General features: G+C 42.3%; 1 protein-coding gene across 1 annotated transcript in view; it reads left to right on the forward strand.

The window, feature by feature from the left end:
• Positions 1 to 19106, forward strand: part of PEPD (peptidase D) — a 210081-nt gene that overhangs the window by 24234 nt on the left and 166741 nt on the right. Inside the window, exon 3 of the mRNA XM_060788158.2 lies at positions 7747 to 7874. Within this exon, the coding sequence (XP_060644141.1) occupies positions 7747 to 7874 (128 nt within the window). The remainder of the gene's footprint in view (positions 1 to 7746; positions 7875 to 19106) is intronic.

The raw sequence follows: 19106 nt of genomic DNA on the forward strand, positions 1-19106 counted from the left end.
GGTGTCTTGTGTCCAAATTTGGTGTCAATTCATCCAGTGCTTTTTGAGTTCTGCTAATCCCACAAACAAACATTACATTTTTATTTATATAGACTCGCCGTCCCCTGCCACGCATTGCTGTGGCCCACATGGGGGTTCTGTGTGGGAGGTTTGGCCCAATTCTATCATTGGTGGGGTTCGGAATGCTCTGTGATTGTAGGTGAACTATAAATCCCATCAACTACAACTCCCAAATGTCAAGATTCTATTTTCCCCAAACTCCACCAGTATTCACATTTGGGCATATTGAGTATTCGCGTAGAGTTTGGTCCAGATCCATCATTGTTTGAGTCCACAGTGATCTCTGGATGTAGGTGAACTACAACTCCAAAACCAAAGGACACTGCCCACCAAACCCTTCCAGTAGTTTCTGTTGGTCATGGGAGAACTGTGTGCCAAGTTTGGTTCAATTCCATCATTGGTGGGGTTCAGAATGTACTTTCATTGTAGGTGAATTATAAATCCCAGCAACTACAACTCCCAAATGACAAAATCAATTTTTTTTTTAGTGAAGGACATACATTGGGTTGTTAGGTGTCTTGTGTCCAAATTTGATGTCAATTCATCCAGTGGTTTTTGAGTTCTGTTAATCCCACAAACAAACATTACATTGTATTGTCGAAGGCTTTCATGGCCGGAATCACTGGGTTGTTGTAGGTTTTTCCGGGCTATATGGCCATGTTCTGGAGGCAATTTTTCTCCTGACATTTCGCCTGCATCTATGGCAAGCATCCTCAGAGGTAGTGAGGTCTGTTGGAAGTAGGAAAAATGGGTTTATATATCTGTGGAATGACCAGGGTGGGACAAAGGACTCTTGTCTGCTGGGGCTAGATGTGAATGTTTCAGCTGATCATTACATTTTTATTTATATAGATATACTAGCTTGGGGACCCGGCGCTGCCCGGGTTATTAGAGAAAGTGGGTAATGGCCGTTCTGTATGCCAAGTTTGGTGTTAAACAGGATGTAGAGAAGGCTGGTATAGAAAACTTCCAAATAAATAAATAAATTAAATAGATAGGGTCACGGGGGCTCTGTGTGCCAAGTTTGGTATTGATCAGTCATTGGTTCAGGGTTGCAGTGGTTTCAGTAAGTGAGTAAAGATACTGCAAGTCCCATCATCCATGGCCCATCCCCCTTAGAACTGCATCAGGATGTAGAGTGGGCCATGAGTGTGTGCCAAGTTTGGGCCTGGTCTCTGATTTGTAGGGGCTACAATGTTCTGTGGGAAGTGAATCGGGTGAAAGTACTGCAAATCCCATCATTAGTGGCCCATCCTGCCCTGAACTGCACTGAACGTCCCATCATCCATCGTCCCTCCTTCTCCAAACAGCATCGGGATGTAGAGTGGGTCAAGGGTGCTCTGTGTGCCAAGTTTGGTCTTGATCGGACATTAGATTAGGGTTGCAGAAGTCTTGGGAAGGGAGTGGAGGTACTTGAAGTCCCATCATCCATGGTTTGTCCTCCTTGAAAGTGCACCAGGATGTAGAGTGGGTTATGGGGACTCTGTGTGCCATATTTGGTCTTGATCAGTCATTGGCAAGGGTCTCAGTGGTCTCAGGAAGTGAGTGAAGTGACTGCAAGTCCCATCATCCATTGTCAAATTCTTCCAAACCGCACCAGGATGTAGAGTGGGTCATGCGGGCTCTCTGTAAATTGTCGTCCTGATCCATCATTGTTAGCAGTTGTAATGGTCTTAGGGAGGGAGTGCAGGTATTGCAAGTCCCATCGTCCATGGTGCATCCTCCTCCAAACTGCACCAGGATGTAGAGTGTGTCATGGAGACTCAGTGTGCCAAGTTTGGTCTATCGGTAATTGGATGAGGGTTGCAGTGGTCTCAAGAATTGAGCAAAGGTACTGCAAGTCCCATAATCCACAGTCCATCCCCGGCCAACCCGCACCAGGACATAAGATGGGTCATGAGAGGTCTATGTGCCAAGTTTGGTCCTGGTCAGTCATTAGATGAGGTTAACAGTGGTCTCAGAATGTGAGTGATGGTACTGCAAGTCCCAACATCCATGGTTCATCCTCCTCCAAACTGCAGTAGGATGTCGAGTGGGTCATGGGGGCTTTGTGTGCCAAGTCTGGTCTGTATTGGTAATGTTCTGACTCCGCCCCCTCTGGCCTTTTCCTTTCCTCTCTTTGTCATCTCGGAATCTTGGAATTGAGGCTGGCCAATCAGAGACCATATGCAAATTTCCTTCTCATGTCCCCGTTTCTGTCATGAACTCCACCAGGGGTCCTATTGAAGCTGGCCAATCAGAGACCATATGCAAATAGCACCACAGCGGCAGCCAATCAGAACGCTGGCACATACTCCTCCTGCCGCACTTTTGTCCTCCGCATGCAAGTTTTGACTTTTATTATATACACTAGCTTGGGGACCCGGCGCTGCCCGGGTTATTAGAGAAAGTGGATAATGGCGCTTCTGTATGCCAAGTTTGGTCTTTATTGGTCATTGGATGACGGTGGCATTGTTTTCAGGAAGTGAGTGAAGGTACTTGAAGTCCCATCATCCATGGGGGCTCTGTGTGCTAAGTTTGGTCTTTATCAATCATTGGATTAGGGTCGCAGTGGTTTCAGTTAATGAGTAAAGGTACTGCAAGTCCCATAATCCATGGTCAACCCTCCTCCAAACAGCATCAAGATGTAGAGAGGGTCATGGGGGCTCTGTGTGCCAAGTTTGGTCTTGATCGGACATTAAATGAGGGTTGCAGCAGTCTTGGGAAGGGAGTGGAGGTACTTGAAGTCCCATCATCCATGGTCTGTCCTCCTTGAAAGTGCACCAGGATGTAGAGTGGGTCATGGGAACTCTGTGTGCCAAGTTTGGTCTTGATCGGTCATTGGTGAGGGTCTTGGTGGTCTCAGGAAGTGAGTGAAGTGACTGCAAGTCCCATCATCCATTTCCAAATTTTTCCAAACTGCACCAGGATGTAGAGTGGGTCATGCGGGCTCTCTGTGCGAATTGTGATCCTGATCCATCACTGTTGACAGTTGTAATGGTCTCAGAAAGGGAATTGAGGTATTGCAAGTCCCATCGCCCATGGTGCATCCTCCCCCAAACCGCACCAGGATGTAGAGTGCATCATGGAGACTCAGTGTGCCAAGTTTGGTCTTTATCGGTAATTGGATGAGGGTTGCAGGAATTGAGCAAAGGTACTGCAAGTCCCATAATCCATGGTCCATCCCTGGCCAAAACACACCAGGACGTAAAGTGGGTCATGAGAGGTCTGTGTGCCAAGTTTGGTCCTGATCAGTCATTGGATGAGGTTAACAGCAGTCTCAGAATGTGACTGTAAGTCCCATCATCCATGGTTCATCCTCCTCCAAACTGCAGTAGGATGTAGAGTGGGTCTTGTGGGCTCTGTGTGCCAAGTGTGGTCTGTATTGGTAATTTTCTGACCCAGCCCCCTCTTGCCTTATCCTTTCCTCTCTTTGTTATCTCGGAACCTTGAATTTGAGGCTGGCCAATCAGAGACCAAATGCAAATTTCCTTCTGTCATGTCCCCATTCCTGTCATGAACCCTTTTCTCCACCAGGGGCTCCTGTTGAAGCAGGCCAATCAGGGAGCATATGCAAATAGCACCACAGCAGCAGCCATTCAGAATCTTGGAATTGAGGCTGGCCAATCAGAGACCAAATGCAAATTTCCTTCTGTCATGTCCCCATTCCTGTCATGAACCCTTTTCTCCACCAGGGGCTCCTGTTGAAGCAGGCCAATCAGGGACCATATGCAAATAGCACCACAGCAGCAGCCAATCAGAATCTTGGAACTTTCAGGCTGGCCAATCAGAAAGCCGGCACATACACCGCCACACATCCGCCGCATACAAGTTTTGACTTTTATTATATATATAGATAGGGGACCCGGCGTTGCCCGGGTTATTAGAGAAAGTGGGTAATGAGTGAAGTGAGTGAAGGTACTTGAAGTCCCATCATCCATGAGCCATCCTCCTACAAACAGCAGCAGGATATAGAGTGGGTCATGGGGGCTCTGTGTGCCAAGTTTGGTCTTCATCAGTCATTGGATGAGGGTCTCAGTAGTTTCACTGAGTGAAGGAACTGCAAGTCCCATCGTCCATGGTGCATCATCCTCCAAACCGCACCAGGATGTAGAGTGCATCATGGAGACCCGGTGTGCCAAGTTTGGTCCTTATCGGAAATTGGATGATGGTTGCAGTGGTCTCAGGAATTGAGCGAAGATACTGCAAGTCCCATAATCCATGCTCGATCCACAGTCAAACCACACCATGGCGTGAAGTGGGTCATGAGAGGTCTATGTGCCAAGTTTGGTGTTGTTTAGTCATTGTTGAGGGTAGCGGAAAGCGAGTAGGGGTACTTCAAGTCCCATCATCCATGGTATGCCCTACTCCAAACCGCAGTAGGATGTAGAGTGGGTCATGGGGGCTCTGTGTGCCAAGTTTGGTTTTGTTCGGACATTAGATGAGGGTTGCAGCACTCTTGGGAAGAGAGTGGAGGTACTTGAAGTCCTATCATCCATGGTCTGTCCTCCTCGAAAGTACAGCAGGATGTAGAGTGGGTCATGGGGACTCTCTGTACCAAGTTTGGTCTTGATCAATCATTGGCAAGGGTCTCAGTGGTCTCAGGAAGTGAGTGAAGTGACTGCAAGTCCCATCATCCATTGTCAACTTCTTCCAAACCGCACCAGGATGTAGAGTGGGTCATGCGGGCTCTCTGTGTAAATTGTGGTCCTGATCCATCATTGTTTGCAGTTATAATGGTTTTAGGAAGGGAGTGCAGATATTGCAAGTCCCATCGTCCATGGTGCATCCTCCTCCAAGCCGCACCAGGATGTAGAGTGCGTCATGGAGACTCAGTGTGCCAAGTTTGGTCTTTATCGGTAATTGGATGAGGGTTGCAGTGGTCTCAAGAACTGAGCAAAGGTACTGCAAGTCCCATAATCCACGGTCCATCCCCGGCCAAACCACACCAGGACGTAAAGTGGGTCATGAGAGGTCTCTGTGCAAAGTTTGGTCCTGATCAGTCATTGGATGAGGTTAACAGCGGTCTCAGAATGTGAGTGGTGGTACTGCAAGTCCCATCATCCATGGTTCATACTCCTCCAAACTGCAGTAGGATGTCGAGTGGGTGATGGGGGCTCTGCCAAGTCTGCTCTGTATGTGTAGTGTTCTGACCCAGCCCCCTTTGGCCTTTCCTTTCCTCTCTTTCTCATCTCGGAATGTTGGATTTGAGGCTGGCCAATCAGAGACCATATGCAAATTTCCTTCTGTCATGCCCCGTTTCTGCCATGAACCCTCTTCTCCACCAGGGGCTCCTATTGAAGCTGCCCAATCAGAGACCATATGCAAATAGCACCACAGCGGCAGCCAATCAGAACGCTGGCACAAACACCTTCCGCCCTCCGCACCTCTGTCCTTCCCATACAAACAAACACTCTTCTTTATTATATATATAGATATAGATAGATAGATAGATAGATAGATAGATAGATAGATAGATAGATAGATAGATATCTACACACACACATATACATACATGCAAACACAATACATGCATATATAAACAAATATATGCACACACAAAACATATACACAGACTGGGCCACAGCAACGCGTGGCAGGGGACAGCTAGTAAAAATAATAATAATCGATTTCAAAACAGCAGCAGAACTCGTAACTTTTGCTGTTTGTTGTTCTGTCTTTTGTTTGTTTGTTTGTTTACCATTGAGATTTGCATTTTAGAAGATTTTGGGGTCAAATTGCCTAATATTTCCAAGTAAGCTACGGAGCCCCCAGCATCAGGTTTGTTTAATTAAGGAAATTAATAATATACGGTCCAACGACCTTGTATTTCCACTATGTTTTGGGCACCGGCACCGTATTTTGGGCCAATATTGCTGCTAGTTCTCGATCATTTATAACATTTCTGTGGCTTGGTGTGGCTTTGTTTGAATTCTAAAGGCAGTGGGCAGCGATGTGGATTTTTGGGGTTGTGTTTTCCTTCTTTCGGAGCATTATCTTTCCCCTGAAACGTTGCCTTTAGAGACCCCATTTCGGATGCAAAGGATGCCCAGTTCTTTGTGCTGCTCAGTGACCGTAACAAAGTTTTGTATTGTATTGTTGGATGCCCAATTCATCTTAAGAGCCTCTGGGATGAATCTTGTATTGTTGTAGTCTCATTGCATCTCTCTCTCTCTAAGCTGTAGTAGCTCCTAGCAGGCTGGAGGAAGAGTGTGGTCTTGCAAACAGTTTATCTCCTTGTGTTAGCGCACTTTCCCCTGAATTCTGTGTTTTCGGAGGCCTTTCCCCTGGCGCCTCATTACGGGAGCTCAAGGCCAGGAGTGTCTGTAAGAAGAGCTTTTCCAGCTGGACTTAACTGTTGTCCAGGCAGGCGATATATTTTGCTTCCCCCAAGCCAGGCTTTGCTGCAGCATTACACCTGAGCGGGGATTTGAATCCTGATCTTCCAAAGTCCAGTTGCACCAGTCTTCAGGGCATTATATCCATACTGATCAGTCCTGTCCCCCGTGTTGCATCCTAGAACAGGAAGAGGAACAGGACCCTCTAATCCAGTGTTTCTCAACCTGGGGGTTGGGACCCCTGAGGGGGGTCGCAAAGGGGTGTCAGAAGGGTCGCCAAAGACCATGAGAAAACACAGTATTTTCTGATGGTCATGGGGATTCCATCGTGCCATTACCGCTCAAGCAGGGAGCTTTGAGGTGGTTGAACAGAAGCTCTCTGAAGCCCTAGGTCAGTGTTTCTCAACCTGGGGGTCGGGACCCCTGAGGGGGTCGCGAAGGGGTGTCAGAGGGATCGCCAAAGACCATGAGAAAACACAGTATTTTCTAATGGTCATGGGGATTCCATGTGGGAAGTTTGAGCCAATTCTGTCGTTGGTGGAGTTCAAAATGTTCTTTGATTGTAATGAACTATAAATCCCAGCAACAACAACGGTCATGGGGTTCGCATGTGGGAAGTTTGAGCCAATTCTATAATTGGTGGAGTTCAGAATGTTCTTTGACTGTAATGAACTATAAATCCCAGCAACTACAACTCCCAAAAGACAAGGTCTATTTTCCCCAAGCTCCACCAGTGTTCACATTTGCGCATATTGAGTATTTGTGCCAAGTTTGGTCCAGATCCACCATTGCATGAATCCACAACACTCCTCTGGATATAGGTGAACTACAACTCCCAAACTCAAGGTCAATACCCACCAAACCCTTCCAGTGTTTTCTGTGGGTCATGGGAGTTCTGTGTGCCAAGTTCGGTTTAAATCCGAAGTTCGGTTTGGTGGAGTTCAGAATGCTCTTTGATCCGTGTTTCTCAACCTCGGGGTCGGGACCCCTGAGGGGGTCGCGAAGGGTGTCAGAGGGGTCACCAAAGACCATCAGAAAACATAGTATTTTCTGTTGGTCATTGGGATTCTGTGTGGGAAGTTTGACCCTGTCAGCTCTGGTTTGGAGTGCAGTTTTTTTGTACTGACTCTTTGTCTGTTGTACTTTGAGAAGTTTCCGATTATTGACTTCAGTGAAAGCAGGTTCTTGGCTTTCCTTGACATCTTCTGTCAGGGCATTGCGTTTTTCTTCTTCGACTGCTTGTTTGACTTGTAAAACAATTTTAATTGTAAAAGTCAATTATTATTATTATGTTTATTTATATTCCTCCTTTTTTTGTCCACAAGGAGGAGACTCAAAGCAGCTTTGTCCTTTTGTTCCTCGTTCCCAGGAATCGTACTTCCATTGGACCTTTGGAGTGACGGAGGCCGACTGCTATGGAGCCGTTGAGGTCGACACCGGAAACGCCATCCTCTTCGTCCCAAGGCTTCCCGAAAACTATGCCGTTTGGATGGGGAAGTAAGTGCGTCCGTTCTTCGTTGCATGCTTTGGCCCTTTTCTGAGTATGACACCAATGGCAGCGTATACAGCATGAGTTAAAAGCAAAAGTGGCTCAAAACCAGCAACTTAACTCTCTCTAAAAGTATGTTGGTTGGTTTGTGCCACAAAGGCTCCTCCGTGGCTTGATGGATCTGGACCAAACTTGGCACACAGATCCTTCATTATTCAACTTAAATTACTTGGGGAGTTTGAACAAAAGTAACTACTCCTTACAGGCCCAGAACTGAGGAAGAGGAAAGGAACAAAGCGGATTGGCTGTAGCTAGGTGAAGTGGCCCCTCTGTGATGTCACTAAGAAGGAAAGGGAGGGAAGCAGTTTGGATGCTGTTTGGTGACATGTGTATGAGAGGAAGGAAAGGGAGGGAGGAAAGAGAAGAAGGGAAAGGAATGGAGGGAGGGAGAAAGAAAAAGGAGGGAAGAAGAAAGGAAGAAGGGGTTGAGGAAGGGATAGAAAGAAAAAGGAAGGAAAAGAAAGGGAGAGAGGGGAAAGGAAAGGAAGGGAAGAAAAGGAAAGTAGAGGAAAGTATGGAAGGGATGGAAGAAAGAAAAAGAAGGGAAGAGAATGGGAGAAGGAGGGATCGGCGATAGGAAAGAAGAAAGGGAAGAAAAGGAAAGGGGGAAAGTGGTGAAGAGAAGGAAAAAAAGAGAAAGATATGAAGGGATGGATGAAAGAAAAAGAAGGGAAGAGAATGGGAGAAGGCGCGATCAGCAATAGGAAAGAAGAAAGGAAAGAAAAGATAAGGGGGAAAGTATGGTGGAGGGAAGGAAAGAAAGAGAAAGATGGGAGGAAGGAGTGGATGAAAGAAAAAAAAGGAAAGAAAGGGAGAGAAAGTGGAAAGAAAGAAGGAAGGGAAGAAAAGGAAACTTGAAGGAAAGTGTGGTGAAGGAAAGGAAAGAAAAAGGAAGAAACGAGGAAGGGCTGCATGAAAGAAAAAGATGGCAATAGAATAGGAGAAGGAGTGATCGGCGATAGGAAAGAAGAAAGGGAAGAAAAGGAAAAGGGGAAAGTATGTTGGAGAGAAGGGAAGAAAGAGAAAGATAGGAGGAAGGGATGGAAGAAAGAAATAGAAGGGAAGAGAGATGGAGAGGGCAGAAGGAAAGAGGAAAGGGAGAAAAAGGAAAGTGGGTGAAAGTATGGTGGAGGGAAGGAAAGAAAGAGAAAGATGGGAGGAAAGGATGGAAGAAAGAAGAAGAAGGAAAAAGAGGGAGAGAAAGTGGAAGGAAGGAAGGAAGGAAGGGAAGAAAATGAAAGTGGAGTAAAGTGGTGGAGGGAACGAAAGAAAGAGGAAGAAGCGAGGAAGGGATGGATGAAAGAAAAAGAAGGGAAGAGAGGGAGAGAAAGTGGAAGGAAAGAAGGAAGGGGAGAAAAGGAAAGGGGAGGAAAGTGTGGAGGGAAGGAAAGAAAGAGGAAGAAGTGAGGAAGGGGTGGATGAAAGAAAAAGGAAAGAGAGGGAGAGAAAGTGGAAGGAAGGAAAGGAAGAAAATGAAAGTGGAGTAAAGTGTGGTGGAGGGAACGAAAGAAAGAGGAAGAAGCGAGGAAGGAATGGATGAAAGAAAAAGAAGGGAAGAGAGGGGGAGAAAACAGAAGGGAAGAATAAAGGGAAGAAAAGGGAAGGGGAGGAAAGTGTGATGGAGGGAAGGAAAGAAAGGAAGAAAGGAGGAAGGGATGGATGAAAGAAAAAGAAGGAAAGAGAATGTGAGAAGGAGGGATCAGCGATAGGAAAGAAGAAAGGGAAGAAAAGGTAAGAGGGAAAGTATGGTGGAGAGAAGGAAAAAAGAGAAAGATGGGAGAAAGGGATGGAAGAAGGAAAAAGAAGGAAAAAGAGGGAGAGAAAGTGGAAGGAAAGAAGGAAGGGAAGAATAGGAAAGGGGAGGAAAGACAAGAGGAAGGGATGGAAGAAAGAAAAAGATGGGAAGAGAATGGGTGAAGGAGGGATCGGCAACAGGAAAGAAGAAAGGGAAGAAAAGGAAAAGGAGAAAGTATGGTGGAGGGAAGGAAAGAAAGAGAAAGAAGGGAGGAAAGGATGGATGAAAGAAAAAGAAGGGAAGAGAGATGGAGAGGGCAGAAGGAAAGAAGGAAGAGAGAAAAAGGAAAGGGGAGGAAAGTGTGGTGGAGGGAAGGAAAGAAAGAGAAAGATAGGAGGAAGGGATGGATGAAAGAAAAAGAAGGGAAGAGAATGGGAGAAGGAGGGATCGGCGATAGGAAAGAAGAAAGGGAAGAAAAGGAAAAAATATGGTGGAGGGAAGGAAAGAAAGAGGAAGAAGCGAGGAAGGGATGGATGAAAGAAAAAAAGGGAAGAGAATGAGAGAAGGAGGGATTGGCAATAAGAAGGAAAGAAAGAGAAAGATAGGAAGGGATGGAAGAAAGAAAAAGAATGGAAGAGAGATAGAGAGGGCAGAAGGAAAGAAGGAAGGGAGGAAAAGGAAAGTGGGTGAAAGTATGGTGGAGGAAAGGAAAGAAAGAGAAAGATAGAAGGAAGGGATGGATGAAAGAAAAAGAAAGGAAGAGAATGGGAGAAGGAGGGATCGGCGATAGGAAAGAAGAAAGGGAAGAAAAGGAAAAAGTATGGTGGAGGGAAAGAAAGAGGTGGAGAGAAGGAAAGAAAGAGGATGGATGAAAGGGATGGATGAAAGAAAAAGAAGGGAAGAGAATGGGAGACGGGATTGGCAATAAGAAGAAAAGGAAGAGAAAGATGGGAAGGGATGGAAGAAAGAAAAAGAAGGGAAGAGAGATGGAGAGGGCAGAAGGAAAGAAGGAAGGGAGAAAAAGGAAAGGGGAGGAAAGTGTGGTGGAGGGAAGGAAAGAAAGAGAAAGATAGGAGGAAGGGATGGATGAAAGAAAAAGAAAGGAAGAGAATGGGAGGAGGGATCGGCGATAGGAAAGAAGAAAGGGAAGAAAAGGAAAAAGTATGGTGGAGGGAAGGAAAGAAAGAGGAAGAAGCGAGGAAGGGATGGATGAAAGAAAAAGAAGGGAAGAGAATGGGAGAAGGAGGGATCGGCAATAAGAAGGAAAGAAAGAGAAAGATAGGAAGGGATGGAAGAAAGAAAAAGAATGGAAGAGAGATGGAGAGAGCAGAAGGAAACAAGGAATGGAAGAAAAGGAAAAGGTGAAAGTATGGTGGAGGGAAGGAAAGAAAGAGAAAGAAGGGAGGAAAGGATGGATGAAAGAAAAAGAAGGGAAGAGAATGGGAGAAGGAGGGATCGGCGATAGGAAAGAAGAAAGGGAAGAAAAGGAAAAAGTATGGTGGAGGGAAGGAAAGAGGTGGAGGGAAGAAAAGGAAGAGAAAGACAGGAAGAAGGGATGGAAGAAAGAAAAAGAAGGGAAGAGAATGGGAGAGGGAGAGAGTGGTGAAAGAAAGAAGAGAGGAAGGGGAAAAAAGGAAAGTGAGGCAAAGTATGGTGGAGGGAAGGAAAGAGAGAAAGAAGGAAGGAAGGGATGGAAGAAAAAAAGAAGGGGAGAGAAAGAGGAAGGAAAGAAGAAAGGGAAGAAAAGGAAAGTGGAGGAAAGTGTGGTAGAGGAAAGGAAAGAAAGAGAAAGAAGGGAAGGGAAAGGAAGGGAAGGAAGAAGGAAAGGATGGAAGAAGGGAAGGGAAGGGGAGGGAGTGGCAAAAGGAAAGAAGGAAGGGAAAAAAGAATGTGTTGGAAAGTATGGTGGAAGGAAGGAGAGAAAGAAAAGGGAGGAAGCGATGGAAGAAAGAAAAAGTAGGAAAGAGAGAGGGAGAGAAGATGGAAGGAAGGAAGGGAAGAAAAGGAAAATATGAGGAGAGAAGGAAAGAAAGAGAAAGAAGGGAAGGGAAGAAAGGAAGGAGGAAAGGAGGGATGGAAGAAAGAAAAAGGAAGAGAAAGCAAAGTAAATAAGACCGATTAGCTACCGAGCCCAATTCAAAGTGCTGGCGTTGGCCTTTAAAGCCCTAAACGGTTCTGGCCCTACATACCTATCCGAACGTATCTCGGCCTATCAGCCCACCAGGACCCTAAGATCTTCAGGAGAAGCCCTTCTCTCCATCCCGCCTGCTTCACAAGTGTGGCTTGCGGGAACGAGAGATAGGGCCTTTTCTGTGGTGGCCCCCCGGCTTTGGAATGCCCTCCCTACGGAAATAAGATCAGCCACCTCGCTAATGGCATTTCGGAAAAAACTGAAAACTTGGATGTTCGAGCAAGTTTTCAACTAATTTCCGATGTGATGTTGTTTTGACCATGGACTAGCAATCAAGGATAACGAATTGGATTACGACTTTAACTATGAGATGTTCCGGTCTGTATTGGTGGCCCAATACTATGTATGTATATGTATGTATTTTGATATTCTATTTTATATTTTTAAAGTGAATATTGTATTTTAAATATGTTGTAAACCGCAATGAGTCGCCGCACAGGCTGAGATATTAGCGGTATACAAGTGTACCAAATAAATAAATAAATAAATAAGAGAAAACATCGGAAATGGAGGAAGAAAAGAACAAGCCGCGAATACAATGCGTACCTGGGCAACGTTAGGTATATAATTTAAACCAGTTAAGGAAAGAGTGAAATTAGCAGTCATCTTAAACCAAGCGCTAAATTCCAACAGCTTAAAAGCATTTTAAAAGAGATCAAAAAGAAGACAAAAGTATATATTCTTCTCTTTTTATAAAGGCGCTTCAGTAATAGCTGGTTACTGCTCTGCCATTAGGGAAACTTTTGGGTGACAACTTTAGGGCCATTTTTAGTTTGTATATGCATATATGTATATCTTTGTTTTTAAGCTGCATTTTGCTTTAATGTGTGCCTTGCTGGAGGAGAGGCAGGATATAAACGTAATTAATTAGTTTCCAAAACGCTGACTGGCCCCATCGAGCCTTCGCCTCCTGCTTTCAAGACGTTGTTATTGTCAAAGGGAGCGTTTTTTGGGATTCTTTTTATTGTCTCGTAAAGTTGTGCAAACAGATGTTCGGTGCTCCGAGGAATCAATGGGATATCTCCACTTTCGAAGAGAAATTTCCACGGTTTCAGAGAAACAAAAAACTATGCATATCGTCATTCATCTGAAATACAATCTATGGTTCAGAGACCCGAGTACTTACTTACTTAGGTGATCCCTCGTTGTCTAAGTAGAATAATCTTCCAGGGTGGGTCCATAGGTGACTCTGGAGCCCTATTCTTGATCTACGTCTCCCGCAGTGAGGACATCGGTTAGCTTGACACGCCTTTCTCTTGGTACGTTTCCCTCTTTCGCCCTCCATATGTACCTCTTTGAATTCTACAGCACTGCTGGTCACAGCTGACCTCCAGCTGGGCTTCCCAGTTCTCAGTGTCTATGCCACAGTCTCCCGCATTGGTTTCCAGGTGGAAGGCGGTCCTGGTTGGGGTTGGCTTGACGTGCCTTCCTCTTGGCACGTTTCTCTCTTTCGCCCTCCATTCATGCCTCTTCAAATTCTACAGCACTGCTGGTCACAGCTGACCTCCAGCTGGAGTGCTCAAGGGCCAGGGCTTCCCAGTTCTCAGTGTCAATGACAGAGTTTTTAACGTTGGCTTTGAGCCCATCTTTCAATCTCTTTTCCTGCCCACCAACATTCTGTTTTCCATTCTTGAGTTCGGAGTAGAGCAACTGCTTTGGGAGACGGAGATTGGGCATCCGGACAACGTGGTCGGTCCAACGGAGTTGATGGCGGAGGACCATTGCTTCAATGCTGGCAATCTTTGCTTCTTCCAGCACGCTGACATTTGTCTGCTTGCCTTCCCAAGAGATTTGCAGGATTTTCCGGAAGCAGTGCTGATGGAATCATTCCCGAAGTTGCATGTGACGTCTGTAGACAGTCCACATTTCGCAGGTGTAGAGCATGGTTGGGAGGACAATACCTTTATTAACAAGTACCTTGGTATCCCTACGGATGTCCCGGTCCTCAAACACTCTCTGCTTCATTTGGAAAAATTCTGCACTCACAGAGCTCAGGTGGTGTTGTATTTCAGCGTCAATGTTGATGTCTGTAGACAGTCCATGTTTCACAGGCGTATAGCAGGGTTGGGAGGACAATAATGTTGATGTCTGTAGACAGTCCATGTTTCACAGGCGTATAGCAGGGTTGGGAGGACAATAGCTTTGTAAACAAGCACCTTGGTATCCCTACGGATGTCCCGGTCCTCAAACACTCTCTGCTTCATTTGGAAAAATGCTGTACTCGCAGAGCTCAGGCGGTGTTGTATTTCGGTGTCAATGTTGATGTCTGTAGACAGTCCATGTTTCACAGGCATATAGCAGGGTTGAGAGGAAAATGGCTTTATAAACAAGCACCTTGGTCTCCCTACGGATATCCTGGTCAAACACTCTCTGCTTCATTCAGAAAAAAGCTGTACTCGCAGAGCTCAGGCAGTGTTGTATTTCAGTGTTAATGTTGATGTCTGTAGACAGTCCATGTTTCACAGGCGTATAGCAGGGTTGGGAGGACAATAGCTTTATAAACAAGCACCTTGGTCTCCCTATGGATGTCCCGGTCCTCAAACACTCTCTGCTTCATTCGGAAAAATGCTGCACTCGCAGAGCTCAGGCAGTGTTGTATTTCGATGTCAGTGTTGTCTTTGGTGGAGAGGTGGCTGCCAAGGGAGAGAAAATGGTCAACATTTTCTAATGTTACACCATTAACCTGTATCTCTGACATTGGAGAGGGATTGGCTGGTGAGAACTGGGAAACCCTGGCCTGTGAGTGCTCCAGCTGGAGGTCAGCTGTGACCATCAGTGCTGCAGAATTTGAAGAGGCACGAAGAGCACTTTGGTTTTCTCGAGGTTCAATGACAGGCTGAGTTTCTCGTAAACTTCTGCGACTGTGTTTAGAGTGGCTTGTATGTCTTCTTCTGAATGCGCACAGACCCAAGACCGGCAGGTGGAATATTATGTCTTAATAATCTTATTTCTGATAGTATAATAATTGGAAATTGGGCATCATTAATGCTGGAGACCATCTCTTCCATATCCAGAACCTTATTGTTTTTTTGTCGTGCAGAAAATTAATGTTGAGTTCGAGACAAATTGGCCAGAACGACCATAATAACAATGACGAACGGTGTATTTAAAACGCGCGGCGAGTTGCCAAAATTGGGCAGCAAGTAAAACAATGAGATGGAACATTGCATTCTAAATATATATATATTGTATTATAGTAGCAATTAGGGTTTGGTGGGGAAGGAAAAAAAGAGAATTGTGTGCAAACATGGAGACATTAATTGGCAACTAAAAGGCGGATGGTCTTGAACGTTGTCATAACATAAACCATTAAGCAAACTCAAGCACTTTAGGTTTTGTGAGAGTGCTCCGCTCAATGGTTATTTCCAGGGGCTCAAATCTGCTTTACTGGCAAAACAATAATAATAAAAACATGGCCAATTGGAAGCAATATTTTTTCAGACTTACACGTGATTTCACAATGCAAAAGGTATACCCAAGCTAATAATAATAATAATAATAATAATAATAATAATAATAATAATAATAATATATCTGCGTTACTGGCAAAACAATAATAATAAAAACATGGCCCATTGGAGACAGTATTTTTTCAGACTTATACGTGATTTCACAATGCAAAAGGTATACCCAAGCTAATAATAATAATAATAATAATAATAATAATAATAATAATAATAATATATCTACATTACTGGCGAAACAATAATAATAAAAACATGGCCAACTGGAGGCAATATTTTTTCAGACTTACACATGATTTCACAATGCAAAAGGATAACCAAGCTAATAATAATAATAATAATAATAATAATAATAACATGGCCAATTGGAGGCAATATTTTTTCAGGCTTAGATATGATTTCACAATGCAAAAGGATACCCAGGCTAATAATAATAATAGTAATAATAATAATAACAACAACAACAACAATAATAATAATTCTGCCTTACTGGCAAAACAATAATAATAATAACATGGCCAATTGGAGGCAATATTTTTCCAGACTTACACGTGATTTCACAATGGAAAAAAATATCCAAGCTAATAATAATAATAATAATAATAATAATAATAATAACATGGCCAATTGGAGGCAATATTTTTTCAGACTAACATGTGATTTCACAATGCAAAAGGATACCCAGGCTAATAATGATAATAATAATAATAATAATAATAATAATAATAATAACAACAATAACAACATGGCCAATTGGAAACAATATTTTTCCAGACTTACACGTGATTTCGCAATGGAAAAAATATCCAAGCTAATAATAATAATAATAATAAAAATTATAATAATTATAACATGGCCAATAGGAGGCAATATTTTTTCAGGCTTACATGTGATTTCACAATGCAAAAGGATACCCAGGCTAATAATAATAATAATAATAATAATAATAATAATAATAATAATAAATAATCTGCATTACTGGCAAAACAGAAAAGGATACCCAATAATAATAATAATAATAATAATAATAATAATAATAATAATCCAGCCTTACTGGCAAAATAATAATAATAAAAACATGGCCAATTGGAGACATTTTTTTTCAGATGTACCCAAGCTAATAATAATAATAATAATAATAATAATAATAAATCTTCCTTATTGGCAAAACAATAATAATAAAAACATAGCCAATTAGAGACAATTTTTTTTCAGATGTACCCAAGCTAATAATAATAATAATAATGATAATAATAATATATCTGCATTACTGGCAAAACAATAATAATAAAAACATGGCCAATTGGAGACAATATTTTTTCAGACTTACACGTGATTTCACAATGGAAAAGGATACCCAGGCTAATAATAATAATAATAATAATAATAATAATAATTCTGCCTTACTGGCAAAACAATAATAATAAAAACATGACCCATTGGAGGCAATATTTTTTCAGACGTACATGTGATTTCACAATGGAAAAGAATACCCAAGCTAATAATAATAATAATAATAATAATAATAATAATAATAATAATAATTCTGCCTTACTGACAAAATAATAATAACAAAAACATGGCCAATTGGAGACAATATTTTTTTCAGACTTACACATGATTTCACAGCGGAAAAGGATACTCAGGCTAATCATAATAATAATCATAATCATAAAAAAATCTGCCTTACTGGCAAAACAATAATAATAAACACATGGCCCATTGGAAACAATATTTTTCCAGACTTACACGTGATTTCGCAATGGAAAAGGATACCCAAGCTAATAATAATAATAATAATAATAATAATAATATCTGTCTTACTGGCAAAACAATAATAATAAAAACATGGCCAATTGGAGACAATAATTTTTCAGACTTACACGTGATTTCGCAATGGAAAAGGATACCCAAGCTAATAATAATAATAATAATAATAATAATAATAATATCTGTCTTACTGGCAAAACAATTATAATAAAAACATGGCCCATTGGAGGCAATATTTTTTCAGACTTACATGTGATTTCGCAATGGAAAAGGATACCCAAGCTAATAATAATAATAATAATAATAATAATAGTAATAAATCTGTCTTACTGGCAAAACAATAATAATAAAAACATGGCCAATTGGAGACAATATTTTTTCAGACTTACACGTGATTTCGCAATGGAAAAGGATACCCAAGCTAATAATAATAATAATAATAATAATAATAATAACAACAATAATAATAATATCTGTCTTACTGGCAAAACAATTATAATAAAAACATGGCCCATTGGAGGCAATATTTTTTCAGACTTACACGTGATTTCGCAATGGAAAAGAATACCCAAGCTAATAATAATAATAATAATAATAATAATAATAATAATATCTGCCTTACTGGCAAAACAATAATAAAAACATGGCCAATTGGAGGCAATATTTTTTCAGACTTACACGTGATTTCACAATGGAAAAGAATACCCAAGCTAATAATAATAATAATAATAATAATAATAATAGTAATAAATCTGTCTTACTGGCAAAACAATAATAATAAACACGTGGCCAATTGGAGACAATATTTATTCAGACTTACATGTGATTTCACAATGGAAAAGAATACCCAAGCTAATAATAATAATAATAATAATAATAATATCTGCCTTACTAGCAAAACAATAATAATAAAAACATGGCCAATTGGAGACAATATTTTTTCAGACTTACACGTGATTTCGCAATGGAAAAGGATACCCAAGCTAATAATAATAATAATAATAATAATAATAATATCTGCCTTACTAGCAAAACAATAATAATAAAAACATGGCCAATTGGAGACAATATTTTTTCAGACTTACACGTGATTTCACAATGGAAAAGGATACCCAAGCTAATAATAATAATAATAATAATAATAATAATAATATCTGCCTTACTGGCAAAACAATAATAATAAAAACATGGCCAATTGGAGGCAATATTTTTTCAGACTTATATGTAATTTCGCAATGGAAAAGGATACCCAAGCTAACAACAACAACAACAACAAGCAAAGAAGGGCTTTGAATCTCAACGTGGGCAGGATCAAGGCCTTTCAAAGCCTTTCCTTCTGCAGGAAAGGGACACACCTGCAAAAGCAGAACCTGCTTCACGATTGAAGGGTCTTTGCGAAGCTAAAATCCCTCTGCGGCCAAGATCCATCTCATGCAAAGTGTCAGTGTGCAGGTGTGCAACACACACCTGTTGTGCAGTCGTCATCGTGGAGTCTTTGTTGGCAGGCAGAGCGGCTCAGCAACACCAAAAGGGTTGATTTTGTCTTAAATCCTTAAATGTTTTGTTGTGGTTTCAGACTGGGAAACGACATGAGGATTAGCAGAGGTGGAGGAATGGTTTTCCCACTCAGTAACTAGAAATATAGTTATAATACTTACTTATTTACTTACTTACAGTATTTCTATCCCGCTCTTCTCACCCTGCAGGGAACTCAGAGCGAATCACAATGCACATATACATGGCAAACATTCAATGCCATAGATACACAAGATATATAAACACAAACACAAAGGCTACTTAACTTTCCAGCTTCATGAGGGTATGCTTCAAATTCCGGCCACTTTGTTGCAGGCTGATACTTCCCAATGGATATCATGTGGTGCAATTTACCAGGTGTTAGGATTTCTGGGAGTTGAAGGACAAAACATCTGGGGACCCTCACGTTGAGAACCACTGCCCTAGAACTTTAGAGAGGTTCTGTTCCAACTATTTCAAAGCTCCCTGCTTAAGTGGTGATGAC

Source organism: Anolis sagrei, chromosome 8 (genome assembly GCF_037176765.1).
Source record: "Anolis sagrei isolate rAnoSag1 chromosome 8, rAnoSag1.mat, whole genome shotgun sequence".
Classification (NCBI taxonomy): domain Eukaryota; kingdom Metazoa; phylum Chordata; class Lepidosauria; order Squamata; family Dactyloidae; genus Anolis; species Anolis sagrei.